This window comes from Aquarana catesbeiana, linkage group LG05 (assembly GCF_042186555.1).
Source record: "Aquarana catesbeiana isolate 2022-GZ linkage group LG05, ASM4218655v1, whole genome shotgun sequence".
NCBI lineage: Eukaryota > Metazoa > Chordata > Amphibia > Anura > Ranidae > Aquarana > Aquarana catesbeiana.
In genome coordinates this window covers 32,981,700-33,008,211 of record NC_133328.1, presented here as the reverse complement: position 1 = coordinate 33,008,211, position 26,512 = coordinate 32,981,700, and the positions used below count along the sequence as shown (strand labels likewise).

Below are 26,512 nucleotides of genomic sequence, written 5' to 3'. Positions count from 1 at the left end.
GCACTCTCCAGTTTTAGTAAATCAACCCCTAAGACAAATTTTATTGCACACAAACACAATTTACTCTCCAGTTTTTTTTAACAAAATAAAAGATGATGTAGTATTGAGTGTTTGATACCAAATATGTCAAGCCTCAAAACTGTGTGTGTCCACAACATCACAAAAAAATTACAGTCCCCAAAATTATCAAAAGATAGCGTTTTATGTGCCATTACAGCGAATCATTTTATAGTAAACCTAAAATTAGGGACCTGGCATTTTTTTTTCACTCTGTCATTCATGGCAAGATATAACATGTGTGGTGCATTCGCTGTTTACATGCATGCTGCTCACTGTGGTCTCAGTTCCTTCAAGAGCAGAGTCGCTTGAACTGCTATGCCCACCCCTCCCCTCCTTCAGCCCATTCACAGAAGTCTTTGTATTATGTGAACTCATTCACAAAATACAAAGGCTTTTGTGAATGGGCAGCAAAGGGGAGGGGTGAGCATAGCTGCTGTGTGTGCGTCTCTCCTCTCACAGCCGGAGTGTGTCCTCCGGGAGTGCAATAAACCTGTCACATGTAAGTAATACAGATAAGTCCTGGAGGTGATGTGCACCTAATAGACCTAACTCATAGTGTGCCTGCACTTTTTGCAACGTTGCGGAATTCCTGGAATTCAGCTTCAACAGGGGTTTTAACAATTCCCCACTCTGTCCAAAACTTAAAAGGAATCTTTGCCTTTAGATATGTAATAATAGTAATCTGCTGCCTATTATCACTTCCCATGTCCCTTAAATGTTGAGGCACATGGGAAGTACATTTATAGTACAGTGAAAGTACTCTGAAAGTGCACAAATAATGCAAATAGAAAATTAGAGGGCAAGTCATTGTTTAAAAAAAAAACAAAATGGTGGATGAACAGTGTGTACCTAAACCACCTCAAATTATACTCATCACCCCTTTTGCCTAGAAAAAATAAAAGTTAGATGTATACCAGTTAGGCCTATTATCACTCAGAAAATCAAGCGGTTTGCATCCAGCAAGTATTTTCTTCTGAAATTATTATGATTTGTAAATAGAACCAAATGTCTACATGTTTTTATAAATCTACCTTTTCAGTGAGATAGTGATTCCCAAAGTGTAGCAATCTATAGCTGCCAGAAAGATAAGTAATGAGATTAGAGTAGTGATGGTCAACTTCTTGATAAAGTGGTCCCTAAGATTGACTCCTGACATCTACAAAGAGCTGCACATGATATTCAGTAGCTGTAATGGTACAGAAAGCTGTCTGAGATTGGAAATGGAACCAGTCAGATATTACAGGCAGGCTACAAGAGATGGTTAGAGAATGCAGGCATGCTGCAGGAGATGGTCAGAGACTATGAACATACTATAGTAGTATTAAGAGACTGAGGACATACTTCAAGAGACAGTCATAAGCTGGATTAACGCATATCACCATCACACCATGGATCTTCAAGATAACACCTAGGAGATGATCATGTCACAACGGTAAGGTGCAAAATTTTGGGGTCACGCAGTACCCCTTCATCTTGCATGTCATCACATGTCCAACTTGCATGGCCCCGAAACATTGCACCTTACTGCTGTCATGTGACCATCCCACTAAATGTTATCTTGAACACCACATTGTGCCAGCAATACATGCTTTGATATGTGTTCCCAGTCTCCATCTGGTATTTACTACAGCACCCACTTACTCCTTAGCCTTGCGATGGGAATATTGAATTTAGTCATAGGCTGGGGGCACAAATTGCTGGAGATTACTGCTATTATAGCCCCTTTAAAACCCATGCTTCCCACATTTGCACTCTCTACAGCCCACGTAAAATTGTTTTTGTGAAACAGCAATATCCATTATAAACAGAGGAAACAAAAAAGAAAAGCAAATGCACTGCACAAAAAAAAATAGTTTGAAATAATTAATTCAGACCATTTAACGTCTAGAAGCCAAGTGTAAAGATTATTTTTCATTCACTTGCCTAAGAAAGCACCTAGGTAAGGAAACCACTGGCTACAGTCCGCAAGCGGCTCTGAAGGCTCCACAATAAGTAACAAGGGCCGCAGGCTGGACACCAGGGTTTTCATCTATTACTGCAGAGATTTGGAAATGACAAGGCAAATGTGATTGATCTTAAAAATCTAGAGGCCAGACACAAATAATTTTGCACATATTTTGTTTATGAAGATCTTTTTTAAGTAAATTTGTCACAATATATCGATGCATTTTTAGAAAAACGCAAGCAAATTACAGACATCCTGGAAATATAGGATATATATTTGACCACGCCTCCTATTAGGTCATACAGTTAGGTCCATATATATTTGGACACAGGCACAATTTTTGTTTTTTTCAGGTATTTACCAAAACATATTCAAGCTATAGTTATATAATGGATATAGGCTGAAAGTGCACACTCTCAGGTTTAATTTGAGGGTATGTACAGCTCTTAAGACTAGCCATCTCCCCCTTTTTCAAGGGACCAAAAGTAATTGGACAATTGAATCAACAGCTGTTTCATGGCCGGGTTAGGGCTACTCCTTTGTTATTTCTTCTGGAGTTGATTCTAAGTGTGTTATTTTCATTTGGAATCTATTGCTGTGAACCTACATAATGTGTTCAAAGGAGCTGTCCATGCAAGTGAAACAGGCCATTGTAAGGCTTCAAAAATGAAACAACTCCATCAGAGAGATAGCAGCAACACTAGGAGTGGCCAAATCAACAGTTTGGTACATTCTGAGGAAAGAAGAATGCACTGGTGAGCTCAGCAACATAAAAAGGCCTGGATGTCCATGGAAAACAACAGTGGTGGATGATCGCAGGATCCTCTCTATGGTAAACAAAAACCCATTCACAACATCCAGACAAATGAAGGACACTCTCCAGGAGGTGGGCGTATCATTGTCAAAGTCTACAATCAAGAGAAGACTTCACAAGAGCAAATACAGTGGGTTCACCACAAGGTGCAAACCATTCATAAGCCTGAAGAATAGAAAAGCCAGATTAGACTTTGCCAAAAAACATCTAAAAAAGCCAGACCAGTTCTGGAAGAGCATTCTTTGGACGGATGAAACTAAGATTAATCTGTACCAGAATGACGGGAAGAAAAAAGTGTGTAGAGGGCTTGGAACAGCTCATGATCCAAAGCACACAACGTCATCTGTAAAACATGGTGGAGACAGTGTGATGGCATGGGCATGCATGGATTCCAGTGGCAATAAGTCAGTGGTGTTTATTGATAATGTGACAGAAGACAGAAGCAGCCGGATGAATTCTGCAGTGTTTAGAGATATACTGTCAGCCCAGATTCAGCCAAATGCAGCAAAGCTGATTGGATGTCGCTTCACAGTACAGATGGACAATGATCCAAAACACACTGCAAAAGTAACCCAGGAGCTTTTGAAGGAAAAGAAGTGGAAAATTCTGCAATGGCCGAGTCAATCACGTGATCTCAACCCAATTGAGCATGCATTTCACTTGCTGAAGGTAAAACTAAAGGCAGAAAGACCCACAAACAAAGAACAACTGAAGACAGCTGCAGTCAAAGCCTGGCAAAGCATCAGAAAGTAGGAACCCCAGTCTTCGGTAATGTCCATGGGTTCCAGACTTCAGTCAGTCATTGCCAGTAAAAGATTCTCAACAAAATATTAAAAATGAACATTTTATTTATGATTATATTAATTTGTCCAATTACATTTGAGCCTCTGAAAATGGGGGGGGGGGGCCTGTGTATAAAAATGGTTGCAGTTCCTAAAATTTGTACTTGATGTTCATGTTCAACCCTTTTAATTGAGCTGAAAGTCTTGCACATCAAATTAATTTGGATTGTTTCGTTTTAATTTTATTCTGGTGGCATACGGAGCCAAAAGTATGAAAATTGTGCCTGTGTCCATAATATATATGGACCTAACTGTAGCTGAGCAGGTCTGAACCAGGAACAAAAAATATCAGCGTTGCTCCCATTAAGGAGTTGGAGCTTTTATTTCTGTGGTTCTTGTACCAGTCATAATGGTACAATGGAGGGTGCAGGCTGACGCTTGTATCCTGGATACCTTCAAGGCATGCCCCTACCCCTCCAAATGCATCCCACCTAGTCCATTACTTACTTCTTTCCCCACTCCAGTGACCTTCACTGTGCCTGGAGCTGAACAGCCTTTCTTCAGAAAGCATCCCCACCAGGTTCCCTTCCATTCCTATAGGAAGAGTTGCATTCTGCAGGACCATAGAAGTACACATAAGTGCAATAAGTGCAAGTTGACTTCACTCTGCAGTTAATTAACCTCTGCACAAAATAAAAATAAAGCCTTAGCTCACTGATCGATCTGTTATAGATCTACCTGGGTTTTTTCCCACCCCATTTAACTTACAAAAGTGACCCCTTTTACTTCCTTTTCTAGAAACATCTGAGATGTCCTTTTGTTGTATCCAGTCATGTGAAGGTCTCTGTCCTCTGTTACTGCAGAACACTGTCAGTGATGATGGTAATGTCAGACTTAAAAGATCAACCATATGATGCCTCTGCAGATTGAGAGAGTGGATCGTTCTTTAAAGAATATTCATGTAGCACACCATACAGGATCCAACCAAGGGGAGCACAATTGAAACAATATAGCAGAAAAATGTAACCAGAATATCTTGTAGAATCCCAAAGCAATACTTTACTCCATTGTAAGTGAGTCTCAAGTACTATAGTGTCACATTTTGGAAATGCACAGGGTTCCTTCCTTAAATGGGATCTCCATACATGGCCCAGATTTACACCTAAACTCCCTCTCTCCCTTCTGAAGCATGTCCCAGGATTATTTTTTTAGCTTTTATTACTACCTCTGACATTTTTTACTAGGTATGAGGGTGGCGTGGTGCCATGGGTTAAAGACAATTTTAAAACTCTCTGTCCCAGCAAACTTATATGCAGATCATATTTTTTATACCATAATGCACTGCATGGCCTTTGACTTATAGCCAGCAGGCTTAGAAGGCTTCTTTTGGATAAGATAGCTTCTTCGCTATGGGGGGGGGGGGGGGGGCATAGAGCAGCCATAGTGTAAGTGCACTGGAAGCTGTGATGTTTGAGATCAGCAAACACTTTTTGCTGCCTTCCCATCCATAGCAAACCTTTTGTTTCCTACAAGGCTTCCCTTGACTTTTTTTTGTTTGTTTTTGGTTTTTTTGGGGGGGTTAGGGGGGTGAGGGGACGGTATTTTGGGGGTTCCATTTATTTCAGGGGTATATTGGTTTTTATTTTATGTCAAAAGGGCCTTTATTCTAGGGTAAACTTCTTTTTTTGCTGCAAGACTTCCCTTAAAAAGTAGACTTTTGCTTTAGATGTTATTATTTTGTTTTGTTCTTTATTTTTGGGGGTATGTTGATATGTCCTTTTTTTACGTTAAACTGTCTTATTTATTTATTTTTGTTGTTGTTGTAAAGTTCCCTTTTAAAGGGGTGATATTTTGAGGTTTTTATTTCTTCTTCTTTTTTTTATGTTATGTTGTATAGGATTTTTTCCGAGGCACCTAAAGCGCAGCAATCACTTGTTACTGATCAGTTATCAGTAACAAATCAGCTATCCTATGTTCGCAACATGCCTCTGCATCATTGGAAATTTTAAAAAAGTGCAACAGTATGCACCTTGAATTCAATCACCCCCTATCCCCAAAGTAAAAATAAAAGTTAGACATAAAATAGTTAGGCCTATTATCCCTGTTTAAACCTGTGCTGCTGTTGGCTAATTTTAGCTTTTTGTGTCCACTGAAGAATCCTAATTGTTACGTAAAACCCAAGCCTGTATTCTTCATCGCTTTTAAATTTTAGCCTAGCCTTGCTCATTAGAATTGTCTTGCTGCTGGCCAGTTTTACACTTCTACGTCATTTACAATATCTTAATTCTTGTAGTAAAACACTTGCCTCTACTCTTTGTCTTTAGTACATTTCAGCCTATTCTCTCTCATTAAAAATGTCTTGCTGCTATTCAATTTTACACTACTGTAATATCTGTGGTCTCTTAATTCTTAATGAGAGTTGGATAGAAATTGGCCAGTGGTAGGACAGTTTTGCATCCACAAGAACAGGGCCAAATTCTATCTGCTTGTCAAGGCAGGCCTATTACAATTCAATGAAAAAGCATGTGTCACTGGTAGAACAACCTGACATTTTTTTTTTCATATTGAATATAATCAGTTTGGATTGCTGTATACAGGCAAGGGGTGTTCATTCAGGGGCAAAGCAGCACGTGTTGGGAAGCACAACACGTTAAGATAGTTATGGACTGTTCCATAGGAGCTGGTTCTGAAGAAGGGTGATATGTGCCCTTCAGGCACAAAGAGGCAGTGAGCCAAGCTAATTGTAAAAGAAAAAAAAAAATAATTCCACAGCTAAATATTCAGTGCTATTGTTCACTGTCCCTAAACTGTCCATGTAAAGCATATTGTTCCATAACACCACATACAACTTTAAGGCATCCCCAAGCTTGTTTAAAGCAATCATGTATTTTCAATGTTGCCCTTGAAGCCACATGAAAATACTTTATATTTTTGCATTGGAACAATGGCAGTGCCCAGTTTCCTGTGCCTTTTTATAGTATAACCCTTAAAATGTCCAGAATTTATTAATAGGATGCCCTTTCCATAGACCTTTAATGAGATTTTTTAAATTTCAAACTAGATGTCACAGTCAGGGGTCAGGCTCGGAGGCCAGTAGCTATAGCAGTAGAGAGACTCCCACCAACCAGCAGGATAGGTATACAAGCAGATCACCCTGGCGGATGACGTGGGATCACTCCAGCTGTAGGGTCTAAGCACTAACCGATATTCACCAGAGCTCCCAATGGTGGAGATGACTTTTGCTGCGTGTTAGTACCAGGTCGTGGTTCTCAGGATCACCCCAGCAGGAGGTGAGCAAGCCAGGGTCCAGTAGCAGATATAGCAGGTAGGGATCAAGCAGAAGCCTATTTGAGGAACAAGCCAAAGCCAGTGGTAGTGGAGAAAAGGAAAGCTGAAGGTACGCAAAGGAGTAAGATATCAGCTAGAGAGAGCACAGTAATCTGGCAAACTGGAAGTTCAAGGTTTCAAGCGAAACAAGAGACAAGGCAAGGTTGTCTAAGGAATCAGGAAGGGAGCTGTCCAGCATCCAGGTGGCTGAGCAAGAACAGTGACTGCTGGACGCAGTGGAGGTTGTGCCATGGGGATCCCCATGACTAAGCCCTGGGGGGAAGAGTGAAACGCATTGATGGCATGGCCTGGTCGGAGTCCAGGCTGAGGTTGCCACTCCACTCATTGAAGCAGGACACCATAGATGTGCGACTTCCAGGGGTCACCCTTCCTTTCTTGTACCTTGTAAAAATTCATGCAGGCACAGCTGCTGAGAGGCAGAATAAGTAAGATACCCTACATAGGTTTTTGATATAGGCACTCTTTCCCAGAGTGAAATAAAAACTAGCACCTGTCTGGACATAATTACCAGAGAAAACAAGGTCGTTTTCCATGTAAAAAACGTCTGCTGATCTCCACTAGCTCGAAGCAGGCCTACCAGGCATGAGCAGTCAGCAGAACAGAAAACTGATTGCTCCTAACTGACAAAGGGGCTTGCACCCAATTTTTGTTAATTAGGAGCAGTGTCTTCTTCATGTTTTATGTTTAGAAGAGTGGTGCAAGCAGTATGCTTGTACCACTCTTTCTTAGTTTTCCCCCAGTGTGTGGGCAGACTCCTGTCAGTCACAGTGGCATTGTTTTGCTGGGACTGAAATCCATGCATGCATACAATGAGATAACAATACCTGCTGCTACAAGGAGGAGTTGTGGATAGAGGGACATGTTCTATAGTCTAGCAGGAGAGAACTCAGTTGGATCTGACAACACTGCTTAGGATTTTAGTGCAGCAGAGGCATCGTTGTCAGGTAACAACAGGAAACGAGGCGCTCACTGGATTTCGGGTATGCTCAACAGATATTTTTCTGTGCTTGCAGCATTTTTAGGCAGATAATACAAGGGAAATGTCCATGTATTGCAGACCTGTACTGCATATGTTTTATTTTACTTTTCCTACAGGTACACTTGAAACCGAAAAAAAAAACCCTGCACTGTTTACTACTTGTCACTCGCAATTGAATGCAATGGGGTTGATTTACTAAAACTGGAGAGTGCAAAATCCGATGCAGCTCTGCATAGAAAACCAATCAGCTTCCAGATTTTTTGTCAAAGCTTAATTGAACAAGCTGATTGGCTACCGTGCACAAGTTCTCCAGATTTTGCACTCTCCACATTTAGTTAATCAACCCTAATATCTTTTAGCAATTCTACAAGGTGTTCTTATACCATTTTTACACTAAGGTAAAGTGGATTTCGCATTGCTTTACTTGTGCAGGAAATAAAAAAAAAAAAAACTTTATAGATTCGTTTGGTTTCTAGATAAACTATATTACCAAAAGTATTGGGACACCTGCCTTTACACGCACATGAAGTTTAATGACACCCCAGTCTTAAGCTGGCCATACACCATACAATTTTCTTATTCAATTTTCTTTAGATTTACCTTCAATTGTTTAGTAGAAGGGCCTGCTGATTGCATACAAACTGAAAGTGTTTAGGTTTGACCTCTTATTATATGCCTTTGGTAAATGTAAAGGAAAGTTGCATAAGAGCATTGTATAATGTATGGCCAGCCTTAGTCCGTAGCAATGGCGTCTGGTGCTCAAAATTTGTGTGGGGGTGGGGGCGGCACAAACAAACTGAAAAATTCTGAAAAAATAACCCCCGTCAATTGCAGCCTCACTGTGCCATCAAACGCAGCCACTGTGCCCATTAAATGCAGCCACTGTGCCCATCAATTGCCGCCACTGTGCCCATCAAACACTGCCACTGTGCCCATTAAACGCAGCCACTGTGCCCATCAAACGCAGCCACTGTGCCATCAAACGCAGCCACTGTGCCATCAAACACAGCCACTGTGCCCATTAAATGCTCCCACTGTGCCATCAAATGCTGCCACTGTGCCCCCCCCGCCCTCCGTCTGCCCGGAACTTACCCTATCTCGGTGGGGCAGCAGGCGGCGAGCGATGTCCTCGATGTCTTCTTCTCCCGTCCTCCCCTATGATTGGACGCCTGATAGCCATCCAATCACAGCACCTGTCGTTTCAACCAATCAGGTAATGGGTAACAGACCCAAGCACCTGATTGGCGGAGAGGCTTTTCAGTGCTAGGAAAGCAAATATTCATTCGCTTTTCCAACACAGCTGGGTGAACTGTGAGCGCCATGCTTGGTTTACATTTTTTGACACCTATTAGAGCCTATGGCTCTAATCAGGTGCTTCAAAAACACTCCCCCACCGTTGTAATTCAGGCGCCCGAAAAGGGGGTGGCAGCGGCGGCCATGGATAGATTCATGCTATGCATGAATCTATCTATTGGTGATAGAGGGGGCAGCTGGAGAGAATGTGCGGCGCCCGTGAGCCCTTATGGATGCACCGCCACTGGTCCGTAGGGTTCAACATTGAGTTGGTCCATCCTTTGCAGCTATAACAACTTCAATTCTTCAGGGAAGGCTGTCCACAAGGTTTAAGAGTGTGTCTATGGGAATGTTTGACCATTCTTCCAGAAGCGCATTTGTGAGGTCAGACACTGATGAGAAGGCCTGGCTAGCAGTCTTCACTCTAATTCATCCCAAAGTTGTTCTATCAGGTTGAGGTCAAGACTCTGTGCAGGCCAGTCAAGTTCCTCCACTCCAAACTCGCTCATCCTTGTTTTTATGGACCTTGCTTTGTGCACTGATCCAAATCATTTGGTGGAGGGGGGATTATGGAGTGGGTTTGTTTTTCAGGGGTTGAGCTTTGCCCCTTAGTTCCAGTGAAGGGAACTCTTAAGGCGTCAGCATACCAAGACATTTTGGACAATTTTAATGCTCCCAACTTTGTGGGAACAGTTTGGAGATGGCCCTTCCTGTTCCAACATGACTGTGTACCAGTGCACAAAGCAAGGTCCATAAAGACATGGATGAGTGAGTTTGGGGTGGAGGAACTTGACTGGTCTGCACAGAGTGGAGACTGCGGGCCAGACCTTCTCATCAGTGCCTGACTTCACAAATGCGCTTCTGGAAGAACGGTCAAACATTCCCATAGACACACTCCTAAACCTTGTGGACAGCCTTCCCAGAAGAGTTGAAGCTGTTATAGCTGCAAAGGGTGGGCCAACTCAATATTGAACCCTACGGACTAAGACAGGGATGCCATTAAAATTCATGTGCGTGTAAAGGCAGGCGTCCCAATACTTTTGGTAATATAGTATAGATACAGCTGACCTCTTTCTCTGCTTTCTTTTCCCTCCAGTTTATTCAGTGACCAAATCAGGGGTAGGCAACCTCCGAACCCCAACTGCAGTAAAAACTACAAATCTTGCAATGCCTCATGGGAGTCTTACAATGGCTCGTGGGACTTTCACAGCAGCTGGAGTGTTGAGGTTTCCTTCCCCTGCTCTGTATTATGCTAATATTCTAAGTTCTTTTGTATCATCTCTCAGACGCCAACAAGCATTCATTGCATCTATAGCCCTATTTAGAGCCCTTTCACACTGGGGCGGTTTGCAGGCGTTATTGCGCTAAAAATACCGCCTGCAAACTGACCCAAAACAGCCTCTACTGTTTGCTCGGGCTTTCACACTGAAGCGGTGCGCTGGCAGGAGAAGAAATAAAAAAACTCCTGCAAGCCGCATCTTTGGAGCGGTGAAGGAGCGGTGTATTCACCGCTCCTTCACCGCTCCTGCCCATTGAAATCAATGGGGCAGCGCGGCTATACCACGGCAATACCGCGGCTATAGCCGCACTATGCGAGCGATTTTAACCCTTTTTCGGCCGCCAGCGGGGGTTAAAACCGCACCGCTAGCGGCCGAATACCGCAGCAAAAACGACGGTAAAGCAGCGCTAAAAATAGCACTGTTTTACCGCCGACGCCCCCACCGCCCCAGTGTGAAAGCAGCCTTAAAGCTGAACTCCAGGACAACAGCTAAATACACCAATCAAGTACATATACAGCTGTTTTACTTGTCAAAGTATTTGCCTTTTTGTCTATCTAGTTCTAAAATGTACTCAGCACTGCCACACAGCACAGCCCCATCTGGCAGAGCAGGAGACCTCATTTTTATTCTTATTTTTGCTGCAGGTTAGGTAACATGTACGGGTCCTGTCCCTCCCCCAGCCTATAAATGAAAAGTGAAAGGAAAAGCAGAAGACAGATGAGCTAATTTCTCTATCACTCTGCTTCCCCCTCCAATCAGCATGTCCTTTGTTAGCATAGGAGCACTGCAGTACAATTGACTGGTTATTTGTACTGCTGCTCCCTTGTGCAATCTGAGCTCTGCTGCATAGGAGATTGTGAGGGGCTTAAATAAAATCGAATGCAGATACCTAAACAGCATGCTTTTAAAAAATACTTCCAAAAACATATTGATACAAAGCTACACACATTTTCTCCTGGAGTTTAGCTTAGGTGTATTCTTGCTAATTTCAGGTCATTCATGCCCTAAGTTCCTTCCCTTCCTCTTCCTTCTTCTTTCCATATTTTTCCTACCTATCATTCTTTCCATTTCCCGTTCTTTTTCTTCACCTTTTCTTGTGTGCCTCTTCTCTTCCCCTTTCTCTTCTGGCCTACCTTTCCTTTATCTCCCTGCTCTTTCCTTCTTCACCTTCCTTTCCCTTCACTTTCCCACCCTTGCCTTCCCCACCATTCCCTTGCTCTCTCTTCCATTCCCTTACCGCTATATGTTCTCTACTTTCAGACCTTAGCTCTTTCCCTTTGAACTCTCTTACCTTGTGCCTTCACCTTCACATGCCACTGAATTCAATACAGCAGTGGTCTCCAAACCGCTGCCTGGAGGCCAAATGCGGCCCTTTGCTTGTCTTTATCCAGCTCTTGGTACACTGTTCCTCTCACTGATATGAGACACTATTCCTCCCACTGACACTAACTATGGGTTACTATTCTTCCTACTGACACCAATGATGGGGTACTATTTCTCCCACTGAGACCAATGATGTGGTACTATTCTTCTTACTGACACTAATGATGCTGTGCTATTCAATCAACTGACACCAATGATGGGACACTATTCTTCCCACTGATACCAATGACGGGGTACTATTCCTTCCATTGGCGCCAGGGACGGGGTACTATTTTTCCTATTGACATTAATGATGGTGGACTAGTCCTCCCACTCACACCAATGATGGGGTGCTATTTTTCCTATTGACACCAATGATGGGGTACTATTCTTCTTACTGACACTAATGATGCTGTGCTATTTAATCAACTGACACCAATGATGGGACACTATTCTTCCCACTGATACCAATGATGGGGTACTATTCCTTCCATTGGCGCCAGGGACGGGGTACTATTTTTCCTATTGACATTAATGATGGTGGACTAGTCCTCCCACTCACACCAATGATCAGGTACTATTCTTCCTACTGACACTAATGATGCTGTGCTATTCCATCAACTGACACCAGTGATGGGACACTATTCTTCCTGCTGATACCAATGATGGGTACTATTTTTGCTACTGGCACCAATGACGGGGTACTATTCCTTCCATTGGCACTAATGATGGTGTACTATTTTTCCTATTGACATTAATGATGGGGGACTAGTCCTCCCACTGACACCAATGATGGGGTTGTATTTTTCCTATTGACACCAATGATGGGGCATTATTCTTTCTACTGACACCAATGATGGAATACTATTCCTTCCGCTGACACCAATGATAGGGTACAATTCTTCTTACTGACACCAATGATGGGGTGCTATTCTTTCTACTGACACCAATGATGGGGTGCTATTCTTTCTACTGACACCAATGATGGGGTGCTATTCTTTCTATGGACACCAATGATTGGCTGCTGTTCCTCCCACTGACACTAATGATGGTGCACTATTCCTCCCACTGACACTAACATCCGCCCCCCCTCCTAAAGTCTGAAGAACGGTAAACTGGTCCTTTGTTTAGAAAGTTTGGAGACTCCTGCAATGCAGTCTCACTAACTGGAGCTGAAAGACTTTGATAATGAGGGTCGAAATAAAAAAAAGAGGCACGATCGCTAAGCGCTAATGGCTTATGCCCTCATTAGCTGTGCTGCTCTGGTTATTGCATACAAGGCCAGTTTCCATCAACAGGATTAGTGGGGAAAGCAGCATGTACAGCAGGGGTTTGCAACCTTTTCCATATTAAGTGTCAATTTACAAGCATTAGCAAACAGAGTGCCAGTGAACAATAGCGTGCCGTAGCTGTGTCGTTTTTCAGGGTTTTTTTTAATGATAGTTGTATTTGCTTTAAACTCACTACACTACAGACTATATATGCTATGTTTTAACCCTTTCACTGCTACCATTGTAAGGCTGACCCCACCAACACCCCCAAACCCCCCCCCCCCCCAACCACCTGCCCGCCTTGTACCTCGGGCTCCGCTGTCCTATGGCCTAGGATGGCCATTGCAGATGTCAGTGTGTAGAGCGGAAGGAGATTAGACAATATCTACTGATCCTCTGTCTGGTGAATGAACCTGGAAGCAAGGAGGATTTTTCAATTCCAGGTTCAGAGCTGTCACAGTGCTCGGGGGAGCAGCTATTCAAGCACCATCTATGCTTACATGTGCCATGTTTTCAGCTGCACACACGTTTTCAAATTACTGGTTTAAACTTGCTATACTACACAACAGATATGTTGTGTTTCAACCCTTTCGCTGCTACCGACGTAAGGCACAACCCTCCACCACCACCAAAATCACCCCCACCCGCCTTGTAACCCGGGCTATGCTGTCCCATCTGTAGGCCCAGGACTCCCACGGTGGATGTCAGTGGGTAGAGCAGAAGGAGATTAGCCAATTTTTGCTGATCCTCCCTCTAGTGAATGAACCTGTAAGCAAAGAGTGTTTTTTTTCACTTCCAGGTTCAGAGCTCTCGCAGCGGTCAGGGAGCAGCTATTTAAGCACCACCTGTGCTTAGTTGTGCTATGCCTTCAGCTGCACACACATTTCTGAATAACTTGTTTTAAACTCACTACACTACAGCCTAAATATGTTATGTTCTAACCGTTTCTCCGCTACCAACAAAAGGCTCATCCGACTACCAATTCCAAATCCCCCCCCCCCCCCATCCGCCTTGTATCCGGGGCCCTGCTGTACCACCTGCAGGCCTGGGATGGCCATGGCAGATGGCAGTGGATAAAGTGGGGGGAGATCACCCAATATCTGCCGATCCTTTGGCTGGTGAATGAACCTGGAAGCACAGAGCGTTTTTTTTTCACTTCCCGGTCAGAGCTGTCACAGTGGTCAGAGGAGCAGCTATTCAAGCACCATCTGTGCTTACTTGTGCTATGTCTTCAGCTGCACACACCTTTCCAAATTACTTGTTTTAAACGCACTACACTACAGACTAGATATGGTATGTTCTAACCCTTATGCTGCTACCGACAAAATGCTCATCCCACCACCACCACCTCCAAAATCACATCAACCCCTCCCCCCCCCCGCCCCATCTGCCTTCTATCTGGGGCCCTGCTGTCCCACCTGCGGGACCGTGATGGCCATGGTGTCAGTGTGTAGAGCAGAGGGAGATCAGCCAATATCTGCTGATTCTCGCTCTGGGGAACAAACCTGGAAACAAAGAGCATTTTGTCACTTCCAGGTTCAGAGCTATCACGGTGATTAGGGGAGCAGCTATTCAAGCACCATCTGTGCTTCATTAGCTGCAAGGAAGACATCAGGGGTCTAAAAGACCCCTGATGTCTCATTAAAGAGGACCTGTCACTCCATGTATGCAATCACATAGGGGGCTTGTCTGCTCGTTATGTGATAGCAATAAAGTTAAAAAAAAAAAGTTTAAAAAATGAAAGTAATACATAATCACTAAAAACAGATTTAAAAAAAATGTTTTAAAGGCCCTTGCCCCCACATTCACACACATACGAACGTAAACGAGTGGAGTGGAAACAACACTTGCTTTCCATTTATTAGGAATCACCACAAATGCCGGAGTGAAAGCAATAATTCTGGGGCAATTATTCAGGGTAACTCTAAACGAATGACCTGCAAAAGCTTTTAAAGCGTCACCTATGGACAATTTTGGGTACTGAAGTTTGTCACTGTCTCACAGGCACACACAAATCTAAGACTTGACTACTAATATAATATACAGTAATATATAATATAAATATAATTCCTTCTTTTAAATTTTGCTATAAAAGGTAAAGTTGCTTTTGTGTGCCCTAAAATTAACATTAGTGTATTTTTTTCTAAAACTAGGGGTTTGATAAACCATTGTGCTAATATCATGTGACATACAAAAAAAAATAAAACTACCACCATTGTATTCGCCAGGGTCTCTGTTTTTGTAAAATATATAATGTTTTGGGGTTTTACCTAAAAAATTTCACCTAAAGTGTGTGCAAAAAAAAAAAAAAAATGCAAAAGCGGCTTTGGCAACATGTTAATAAGAATTATCAAAAACGATTCATGAATATGAATTGATGAAGTGACTATTGATCCTCCAGGTACCACTGGAGATAGCGTGTTGTGCCCACCAGGGCACACATGTTTTAGGTTGCTGACTCTTGCTGTAGAGCATCACTCACAAAATGTTATTGGCTTTTTTATACCATTTTTAGGGCTCATTTACTATCATTGTGGCCCCTCTAAAAAGTGATACACCGTGTATCTCTTTTCAGAGGGAGTTTGACACATGATGAGAAGGTGGTATGTTGCCTCCTTACCACCTGTTTTAAAGTGTTTGTAAAGGCTGAAGTTTTTTTTTTTTTACCCTAATTCATTCTCTTTATTAAGATAATAAAACTTTCTGTGTGCAGCCCCCCCCCCCGCCTGCTTCCCCCTTTATACTTACCTGAGCCTGATATTGATCCAGCAATGGACCCTAGAGTATCGTATCTCTCGGCTCTCTCCCTCCTCATTGGCTTAGAGACAGCATTGGCTCCCACTGCTGTCACTCACAGCTAGAGAAGAGGGGCGGGGCTGAGCCATGCTCTGTGTGTCAATGGACACACAGAGCACGGTTCAGAAGTGAACACGCACAAGTGCCCCCATAGCAAGCAGCTTGCTATGGGGGCACTCGGTGGGGGGAGAGGGGCCGGGAGGGCCAGAGTGTACCCAAGAAGAGGAGGATTAGGGCTGCTCTGTGCCAAACCATTACACAGAGCAGGTAAGTATAACATGTTTGTTTTTTTTTAATAATAAAAATGTATCCTTTACTATCACTTTAACCCCCAAAATGCTGCCCCACCGTGCCATTGCAGTTGTGGCGTGGTCCCATTCCCTTGAATTGTTTTTTTTTTTTTTGCTGTGGCCATGAAGCAAACCATCCCGACGGCAGCATTTCTACAGCCCTCAGCAGCTGCATATATGTATTTAGGTGGGCAGTCGGAGGGTAGCAAAACTGTGGCTCAGCCGCCTGCTTTTACCGCCCCTCCCCCCGATCACCCATGTGAACGAACCTTAACACTTTGGGGTTTTTCAGTCAATACTCGTCCCTCTCTCTTGGTCCAGTATAAGGCCTCATGCACACTGGACATTTTTACAACTGCTCCTAGAAGCGCCTGGGTTTTTTTTTTTTTTTCTGCTTCTAAACTCCCCTGCATGTTATCCTAGGTGTCCATACACACAGACTTTTAGTAGCATTTAGTGGCAGGAGAGTTTAGAGGCAGGAAAAAAAACCCCACTGTCAGTGCGTCAGGGGGCAGCAGAGTTTGGGCAGAAAAAGCGGTTGACGCTTGTAAACGCGTATAAACATGCCTTAACGCTGGGCTAGAGAACAATGTTACCCCAATTGGGACTTTTGAGGCAGACTGAAAAAATTGTAAGGAAGTGTAACAAAAAGTATAATAAAAATTACCAACATTTTATTGATATACAATATTAAAAACGACCACGGAGGTCGATAGTAAATCACATCATAAAAGCACATAACATGATGACACGGATTATTGTATACAGAAAGCACCCTGAAACTCACATGTTATGTGTCTTTATGATGTGATTTACCATCAACCTCCATGGTCGTTTTTCTGATAGTATAACAATAGAATTTTGGTAATTTCTATTATACTTTTTGTTACACTTCCTTAACATTTCTTCAATCTGCCTCAAAAGTCTTGGGGTAACATTGTTCTCTATTTCAGTCCTTCTCTGATGTTGGCAGAATTTTTTATCTGATGAAGACCAGTATCTAATCGGCCTATCTCCCATAACATACGTTAATTAATTTCACTGGCCAGAATAAATTATTTATTCTGGCCAATGAAATGAATGAACACCCAAGTGCTTGATGCCTGTAAATGCACCTAAACGCTTCTAAAAGCATTAGACACTTTGACAAGTGTCAGGTGTTTTTTCTATAACAAAACGCTTCTGCGAGGTGGAAGGCTTCTAGGAGAGTTAAAGAAAAACATTGAGTGTGCCTGAGGCCTAAAATTATGTTTTTTGTTTCTCATTCGCTGTTCCTCTTTGCAGCTCTGCCTCTTCCTTGTCTCTTCTGCCCTTTGTACATTTTACTATCTCACGCCCCCGTTTTGTAGACATGTGCAATTCATTTAGTTTCGAATTCGTTTTTTATCGAATTTTGACAAATTCGTTAATTCCGAAATTTCCGAATTTTTCAATTTATGAAATTTCAAATTTCCGAATTTTTGAATTTCCGAAATTCCGAATTTCCAAAATTCCGAATTTTCAAAAATTCATAATTTCAGAAATTCGAAATTTCGGAAATTCAAAATTTCAGAAATTCAGAATTTCAGAAATTGGAAATTCAGAAATTCTAAATTTCCAAAATTCTAATTCAAAATTTGGAAATTTGAGATTTGGGAAATTGGAATATTTCAGAAATTCGAAAATTCCACATTCGGAAATTCAAAAATTCTAAATTCAGAAATTCGGAATTTAGAAAATTCTAAATTTGAAAATTCGGAAGTTTGAAAATTCGGAAATTTAAAATATTGGAAATTTAAAAATTCGGAAATTCGGAGATTTGTACATTCGGAAATTTGAAATTTGAAAATTCGAAAAATTCGGAAATTCAAAATTCGGAAATCCGAAAATTCGGAATTTGGAAATCCGAAAATTTGGATTTTCAAATTTCCAAATTTCGAATTTCGAATTTTCGGATTTCCGAAAAAAGCAGAAAAGCGAATGAAACGAAAACCAAAACAAACAAATTTTTTTTCAGTGCACATGTCTACTGTTTTGATCTCTGTTGCCTGACTTCCTTGGCATTGATTTTAAAGCTGCTTCTTAGAAAATATTTCATTTTTCAGAACTGCAATAACTCTGCTATGTTTACTAACACCATTATGTACTAACTCTGTACACATTTTCAGAAGGCGCAGTGAAAAGTGCAGACGGCGACGACGTGTTTGGTAAGTTAAAAAAAAAAAGCTAATTTGCTTTGCCAATAGATTAGAAAGTGGGTGCGAAGTTTTTTGTGGAAGCTGATGCTTCCAGATATCCTTTGCCTGATTTCCAGATACATGCTGTTGACTGTGAAAGGCAAAACAAGACTATTATCACCTATATAATTACCATTTTATATTGCGTCAATGTGCTTGACAATGTGCTTCACAAGGTCGAATAAAAGAGGTGTATTTATAAAAAATTCACAGAGCTATTTATCCTGTGAAACTGCTCATACATTCGTTCTGTGTGAATGTTACATAATTACATAGTAGGTGAGGTTGAAAAAGTCCATCAAGTCCAACAAGGCCAATGTTATTAAGCTATTTTCTCTCCAGATCAAATGTTGTTCTTGATGGGGAAATTTCATATTTACTTATTAATATTGTGGCTCATTAATGGATTCTAAGCCTCCAAATCTTGGTTAACCACTTCATCCCCGGAAGATTTACCCCCTTAATGACCAGGCCATTTTTTGCGAAGCGGCACGGCATCGGTTTAACTGACAATTGCGCGGTCGTTCAACATTATACCCAAACAAAATTGACATCCTTTTTTTTATCGTACATCATGGGACACAGAGCAACCATAAAAATGACTTAATGGGTTATACGCCACCTACTGGTGGATGGACACTGGCAGATAGTCAAACAGGAAGTCCACCCCTATATAACACCTCCTACACAGTAAGAACCTCAGTTTTGTAGCTGTCAGAAACCATAAAATTAGGCAGAGACAAAAGTACAGTTAAATCACACTTGTTTAATAACACAAGTAAAAAGAACAAACGTAGTCAAAACATAGCCAAAGTTCAGTAACCGGAACGGATAGTCAGCCAAGCCAGAAGTCAGGGATCAATGTAGTGGAACAGCAAGCAGGATCTGGAGCCAGAAGGGATGTCAGCAAAGCAAGTCTTGAACAGGATTGCAGGAGTTTCTGTGATGTTGACCAAGGCGAAGGCAGAGCTCCTCTGGACTGGACGGCTTAAGTAGGCAGCACCGACGAGCAGGATATCATCAACAGCTGAGCAACTGTGGAGAGATAGGAGCTGGCAATTATCCGACAACTGAGCGGCCAGCTCAGAGAAGGAAGGGCTGAGCCCAGCCCTAACAGTAGCAAAGCAATGAATATCTCAAAAAAGATGGGAGGGACCTCTGTGTCCCATGATATACTTCAAGAAAAGTATCTTACAGGTAAGTATGACGGAAAAATCCTAATTTCTTTTTCGTACATCACGGGACACAGAGCAACCATAATAATGACTATATGGGATGTAATAAAAGCAGTGCCCTTGAGTGGAGGGAGACTCAATCACAGAAACTTCCACCTGAGAAGGACTCCTTCTGCCGCCCAAAACATACTTCGGCCAAAGCAGTATCCTCTGTGGCTTTAATATCCTTCAACCTAGATACAGCTTCCTACTGCAAAATGTAATGCAATGCATGAATCTATCTATTGGTGCTAGAGGGGGTGGCAGGAGAGAGGGGGCGGCGCCCGTGCGCCCTCATGGACGCACCGCCACTGAAGAAGACTCAAAATTGGACCCCCTCCTCTTCAAGTTTGAAGAAAAAGATTTTCAATGCATTTAAATAAAAATATTTATTATTTTATTTTGTGTTATTTTTTGTTATTGCACGGAATAAACAGCAGACATGTTACAAAAAACAAAAAAAAACGCTAATGCGGCACGGCCCCAGTGCACTTGCTTGCAAAAGATACCCTGATATATATCAATGATTTTAGGTACACTGACTGTCTGCTGCAATATCCTAGCTAGGATTAAAATTACACTGATCCTTTAAAACAGTAGTCTCCAAAATGTGGCCCTTTGCTAGCCTTTATCTGGCCCTTAGGGCACTAATCTTCCCATTGATACAAGGCACTATTCCTCCCACCTAGGCTGGGTTCACACTGATGCGGCCACGGCTCACAGCAGGGGGTCTGGTGCATTCCTGTTCACCGATTCAGGTGCAAATCAGGTCCGAATTTCTGCCTGAATTCGCACCTGATTCAGAGCCAAAGATGCACAGGACCCTTTCCAAATGCGGACCGTGGCCGTCCTGTCATGCAAATTGGATGCAAGGAAACCCACGTCCAATTAGCATAAGTGTGAACCCAGCCTAACGCCAACAATGAAACCCCATTCCTTCCAATGACAACAACAGTGGGGCACCATTCCTTCTACTGACACCAAGAATGAGGCATGATTCTTCCAACATATGTAAACAATAGACATGTGGGGATCATTTCGTTCTGAATTAAAGTTCAGATGAATTTTCGTTTTTCAGGAATTCGGATGTATCCGAATTTCCGAACTACAATAGTACCAAAGCTCGAATAGTTTTCAAATTCGAAAAGTTTTTGGATTCAAATAGTTTTCCAATTTCCAAAGAGAATAAAATAGAATAGAAAATAATGGAATAAAATAGAAAAAAATAGAGTAGAAAAGAATATAACAAAAAATAAAAGCATAGAATATAATAGAGTAAAACAGAACAAAATAGAATAGAAAATAAAAGAATAGAATAGAATAGAATAACATAGAGAGAAAATAACCATCTTCTGAAATTCAAATTTCAAGAAATGAATGTGAATTTGAATGCATAAGAAAAGAATAGAACAGAAAAAAAGAATATAATAGACTATAATAGAATAGAAAATAATAGAATAAAAAAAAAAACAATAGAATAGAATAAAAAGAATATAACAAAATTCGAATATAATCAATTTGAATTTGAATAAAATAGAAAATAACAGAATAGTATAGAAAAAAAAAACAACAGAAAAGAATATAATGAATATAACCATCTTCCGAAATTCGAATTTTGAATAGAATAAATTTGAATAGAATAGAAAAGAGTAGATTAGAATAGGAAGATGGTAATATCCATTATATTATATTCTATTCTGTTGTTTTTGTCTATACTATTGTGTTATTTTCTATTCTGTTCTACTCTATTCTTTTCTATTCTATTCAAATCTGAATTGATTCTATTTGAATTTTGGAAAATTGTTATATAATTTCTATTCTGTTCTATTCATTTCTATTATATTCGATCTTCTTTTATTTTCTATTCTATTTTGTTCTGTTTTACTCTATTATATTATATTCTTTTATTTTCTGTTATATTCTTTTCTATTTTAGTAAATTTTTTTCTATTCTATTCCTTTATTTTCTATTCTAATTTATTCTCTTTTGAAATTGGAAAACTGTTAGAATTCGAAAACTATTCGAAATTGATTCAAAAACGGTTCAAATCTATTCGAAAACGAATAAACAAAACGAATTTCAAAAAGGAATTAAACAAATTAAATGAATTTAACTAAACAAATTTATGCAAATAACGAATTGAAACGAAACATTTTTTTGTTCTGCACATGTCTAGTAAGCGATTGGGTACTATTTCTCACACTGACATCAACAATGGGGCATTATTCTTCTGACACAGTCCAATGATGAGGCACGAGTCCTCCTCCTACTGACCACCAATCCTAAGACATTGTCTACTCCCACTAATGTTGGGGCATTTTCCAGTCCCACTGGCCACAGTCCGGCCCTCCTAAAATCTAAAGCTGGTCATAGATGATACGATTGTTTTCCCACTGGGTTGCGGGAATGAAAATCGCTCGATTACCCCATCAACACAATCAGTGTGATAGGGGAAAACCTCCCATGGAGCTATTTGTTTTCCCAGCAGGGAGGGTGCAGGAAGCCATCCCTGCCGGGAGAACACAGTGATTATTGCTAATGACTATAGCCGCTGGCAATAATTGCATCCTAAAAATCCGACATGCTGGTTGTACACAAGTTGATCAATGGCTCGACTTGGGTACAATCAGTCTGCCCATACATGGTTCGAATTTTGGCCCATTTTGGCGAATTTCGGTCCATGCTTACCCTGCTTGAGATTCAAACCGTCTATGATCGGCTTTATGGACAGTAAACTGGCCCTTTCTTTAGAAAGTTTGTTTGCTTTAAAGAATGGAGGTATCCAGCCAGTGAACCAACATGTCATTTTCAAGAGTAAGGGACAGAGATTTTAAAAATGACCGGCCCATTAAATGTGTGATTGTGTTAAGGTTGATCTTGTCTCGAAATTAAATTGGTTTCTATAAGTTCTGACTTCTCTTGCAGACTTTAATGAAGCAGTGCCAGAAACAGAGAGACTGGATTCTAAAGCTCAGAAGACTCGGGCTCACCTGATTGTCAAGAGCAAAAGGCACCGACCGTCCAGACCGCGGTTACGGGACAGCGTCAGCTCCACAGATGGAGAAGACAGCATTGAGAGGAAGGTATAATCGTTTTTTGTTTTTTTTTACTTCTCTGCTTGGCACGCCCCATTTCCATTAGACTTATTCATGCAAGAAGCTGTGATTATGAAAGTATTCATAACCCTTGAAATTTCCCACATTTTTTCGTGTTACAACCAAAAACTTAAATGTATTTTATTGGGATTTTATGTAATAGACCAACACAAAGTGGCACATAATTGTGAAGTGGAAGGAAAATGATAAATGGTTTTTAACATTTTTTACAAATAAATATGTGAAAAGTGTGACGTACATTTGTATTCAGCCCTCCTTTCTACTTTGTAGAACCCCCTTTCACTACAATTACAGCTGCAAGTCTTTTTGGGGATGTCTCTACCAGCTTTGCACATCTAAAGAGTGACATTTTTGCCCATTCTTCTTTGCAAAATAGTTCAAGCTCTGTCAGATTGGATGGAGAGCGTCTGTGAACAGCAATTTTCAAGTCTTGCCACAGATGCTCAATTGGATTTAGGTCTGGACTTTGACTGGGCCATTCTAACACATGAATATGCTTTGATCTAAACCATTCCATTGTAGCTCTGGCTGTACGTTTAGGGTCGTTGTCCTTCTGGAAGGTGAACCTCCGCCCCAGTCTCAAGTCTTTTGCAGACTCTAACAGGTTTTCTGCTAAGATTGCCCTGTATTTGGCTCCATTCATCTTCCCATCAACTTTGACCAGCTTCCCTGCTGAAGAAAAGCATCCCCACAACACGATGCTCCCACCACCATGTTTCACGGTGGGGATGGTGTGTTCAAGGTAATGTGCAGCTCATCTGACCAGAGCACCTTCTTCCACATGTTTGCTGTGTCCCCCACATGACTCATTGCAAACTGCAAACGGGATCTCTTATGCTTTCTTTCAACAATGTCTTTCTTCTTGCCACTCCTCCATAAAGGTCAGATTTGTGGAGTGTGCAACTAATAGTTGTCCTGTGGACAGATTCTCCCACCTGAGCTGTGGATCTCTGCAGCTCCTCCAGAGTTACCATGGACCTCTTGGCTGCTTCTCTGATTAATGCTCTCCTTGCCCAGCCTGTCAGTTTAGGTGGACGGCCATGTCTTGGTAGGTTTACAGTTGTGCCATACTCTTTCCATTTTCAGATGATGGATTGAACAGTGCTCCGTGAGATGTTCAAAGCTTGGGTTACTGTTTTAAACTTCTTCGCAGAACAGCTATATTTATACTGAGATTAAATTACACACAGGTGGACTCTATTTACTAATAGGTGACTTGTCAAAGCAATTGGTTCCACTAGATTTTATTTAGGGGCATCAGAGTGAAGAGGGCTGAATACAAATATACGCCACACTTTTCAGATATTTATTTGTAAAAAAAATGTTGAAAACAATTTATCATTTTCCTTTCACTTCACAATTATGTGCCACTTTGTGTTGTTCTATCACATAAAATCCCAATAAAATACATTTACGTTTTTGTTGTAACATGACAAAATGTGGAAAATTTCAAGGGGTATGAATATTTTTTCAAGCCACTGTATACATAGAGTATATATATTATACACACACACCTATACACATACAGTACATATACTAGACACACACACCTATACACATATACTATACACCCACACACACACACCTATACATACAGTATATATGTTATGCACACACACACCTATACACATATACTATCCAAACACACCTATACATACAGTATATATATATATATATATATATATATATATATATATATATATATATATATATTATAAACACACACCTTTACATGCAGTATATATATTATACACACACACCTACACATACAGTATATATATTATACACACACACCTATATATATATATATATATACAGTATATATATTGTACACACACACCTATACATACAGTACATATACTATACACACACCTGTACACATATACTATACACACACACACCTATACATACAGTATATATATTATATACGCACACACACCTATACATACAGTATATATATTATATACGCACACACACCTATACATACAGTATATATATTATATACGCACACACACCTATACATACAGTATATATTTTATACACACACACCTATACATACAGTATATATATTATACACACACACACACCTATACACATATACTATACACACCTATACACATGTAAAATGTGTTAAAAGCCAATAGTACTAGTAGTATGAGGGTTAGTTTTAGGGTTACAGATAAGGCTTGGTGTAAGGATTAGTGTTAGGGCCCCAGTTTAGTATGATGGTTAGGTTGTAGGATTTGTATGCAGATCCCCAGCGCTGTTCCCCTAAATTATACAATTCATACATATACACCATAAATCATAAGGATTATTCGTTCGTAAGATTCAGTTATGCAAAAAATCATCAATGTCCTCCCAACAAAGTGCAGTAGTGCTTTCCTCCTTAGCATGGGCATACAGATATCAGGTTTTAGGATTACTGGAAGGGATGGTGTAAGGGTTTGTGTTAGAGATGCAGGGAGGGTTAATCTAAAGATCGATGGTTATAGAGTTATGGGGGGTTAACTTAAGGGTTAGTGTTAGGGTTACAGAAGGTTAGTATGAAGGTTCATGTTAGGGTTGTATTGTGTGAGGTTTACAGGGTGGGTTAGTTTACAGGGAGGGTTAATGTGAGGTTTAAAGGTAGGGTGTAGGGTTAGTGTAAGGGTTTATGTCAAAGGGGTTGTAAACATCTCTATGCTTACCTGCTCTCTGCAATCGTTTTGCATAGAGCAACCCTGATCCTCTTCCTCTGGGGTGCCCCACCGGTGCTCCAGGCCCCTCCTCTTCATCGGGTTCCCCCACGGAAAGCGTCCATTGACACAGACAGCGGGACTCGGCCCCGACCCCCCGCTCCCGTGGCAGTGGGTTTGATTGACAGCAGCGGGAGCCAATGAGGAATGAGGAGAGATACAGCGGCAGGAGCCACTGCGCTTGTGCACATTGCTGGATCAGATCGGGCTCAGGTAATAAAACAGGGGGGGGTCTGGGTGGAGCTGCAGCACAGAAGGTTTTTCACCTTAATGCTACAAAGACAGTTAGATGGAGGATTAGTGTTAAGTTTATAGGGAGGTTTAGTGTAAGGCCTTGCTTAAACATGTGGTTGCAATTTACAGATACTGTTATTATGAAGGTTATAGCTAGTTTTATAGTGCTTGAGGTTTACAGGAAGGGTCAGTGAGGGTCAGGGAGGGTTAGTGTTAGGGTTACAGGGAGGGTTAGTGTTAGGGTTACAGGGAGGGTCAGTGTTAGGGTTACAGGGAGGGTTAGTGTTAGGGTTACAGGGAGGGTTAATGTTAGGGTTACAGGGAGGGTTAGTGTTAGGGTTACAGGGAGGGTCAGTGTTAGGGTTACAGGGAGGGTCAGTGTTAGGGTTACAGGGAGGGTTAGTGTTAGCATTACAGGGAGGGTCAGTGTTAGAATTACAGGGAGGGTCAGTGTTAGGGTTACAGGGAGGGTTAGTGTTAGGGTTACAGGGAGGGTCAGTGTAAGGGTTACAGGGAGGGTCAGTGTTAGGGTTACAGGGAGGGTCAGTATTAGGGTTACAGAGAGGGTCAGTGTTAGGGTTACAGGAAGGGTCAGTGTTAGGGTTACAGGGAAGTTTAATGTTAGGGTTACAGGGAGGGTCAGTGTTAGGGTTACAGGGAGGGTCAGTGTTAGGGTTACAGGGAGAGTCAGTGTTAGGGTTACAGGAAGGGTCAGTGTTAGGGTTACAGGGAGGATTAATGTTAGGGTTACAGGGAGGGTCAGTGTTAGGGTTA

The 26,512-nt window shown here is 41.4% G+C and overlaps 1 protein-coding gene across 2 annotated transcripts in view; it reads left to right on the top strand.

The window, feature by feature from the left end:
* Window positions 1–26,512, top strand: part of PPP1R9A (protein phosphatase 1 regulatory subunit 9A) — a 342,676-nt gene that overhangs the window by 289,367 nt on the left and 26,797 nt on the right. The window contains exons 12-13 of one of the 2 annotated variants that reach the window (XM_073629581.1): window positions 18,368–18,406; window positions 22,576–22,733. In XM_073629581.1, the coding sequence (XP_073485682.1) occupies window positions 18,368–18,406; window positions 22,576–22,733 (197 nt within the window). The remainder of the gene's footprint in view (window positions 1–18,367; window positions 18,407–22,575; window positions 22,734–26,512) is intronic. The other variant, XM_073629582.1, reaches the window with a different exon arrangement.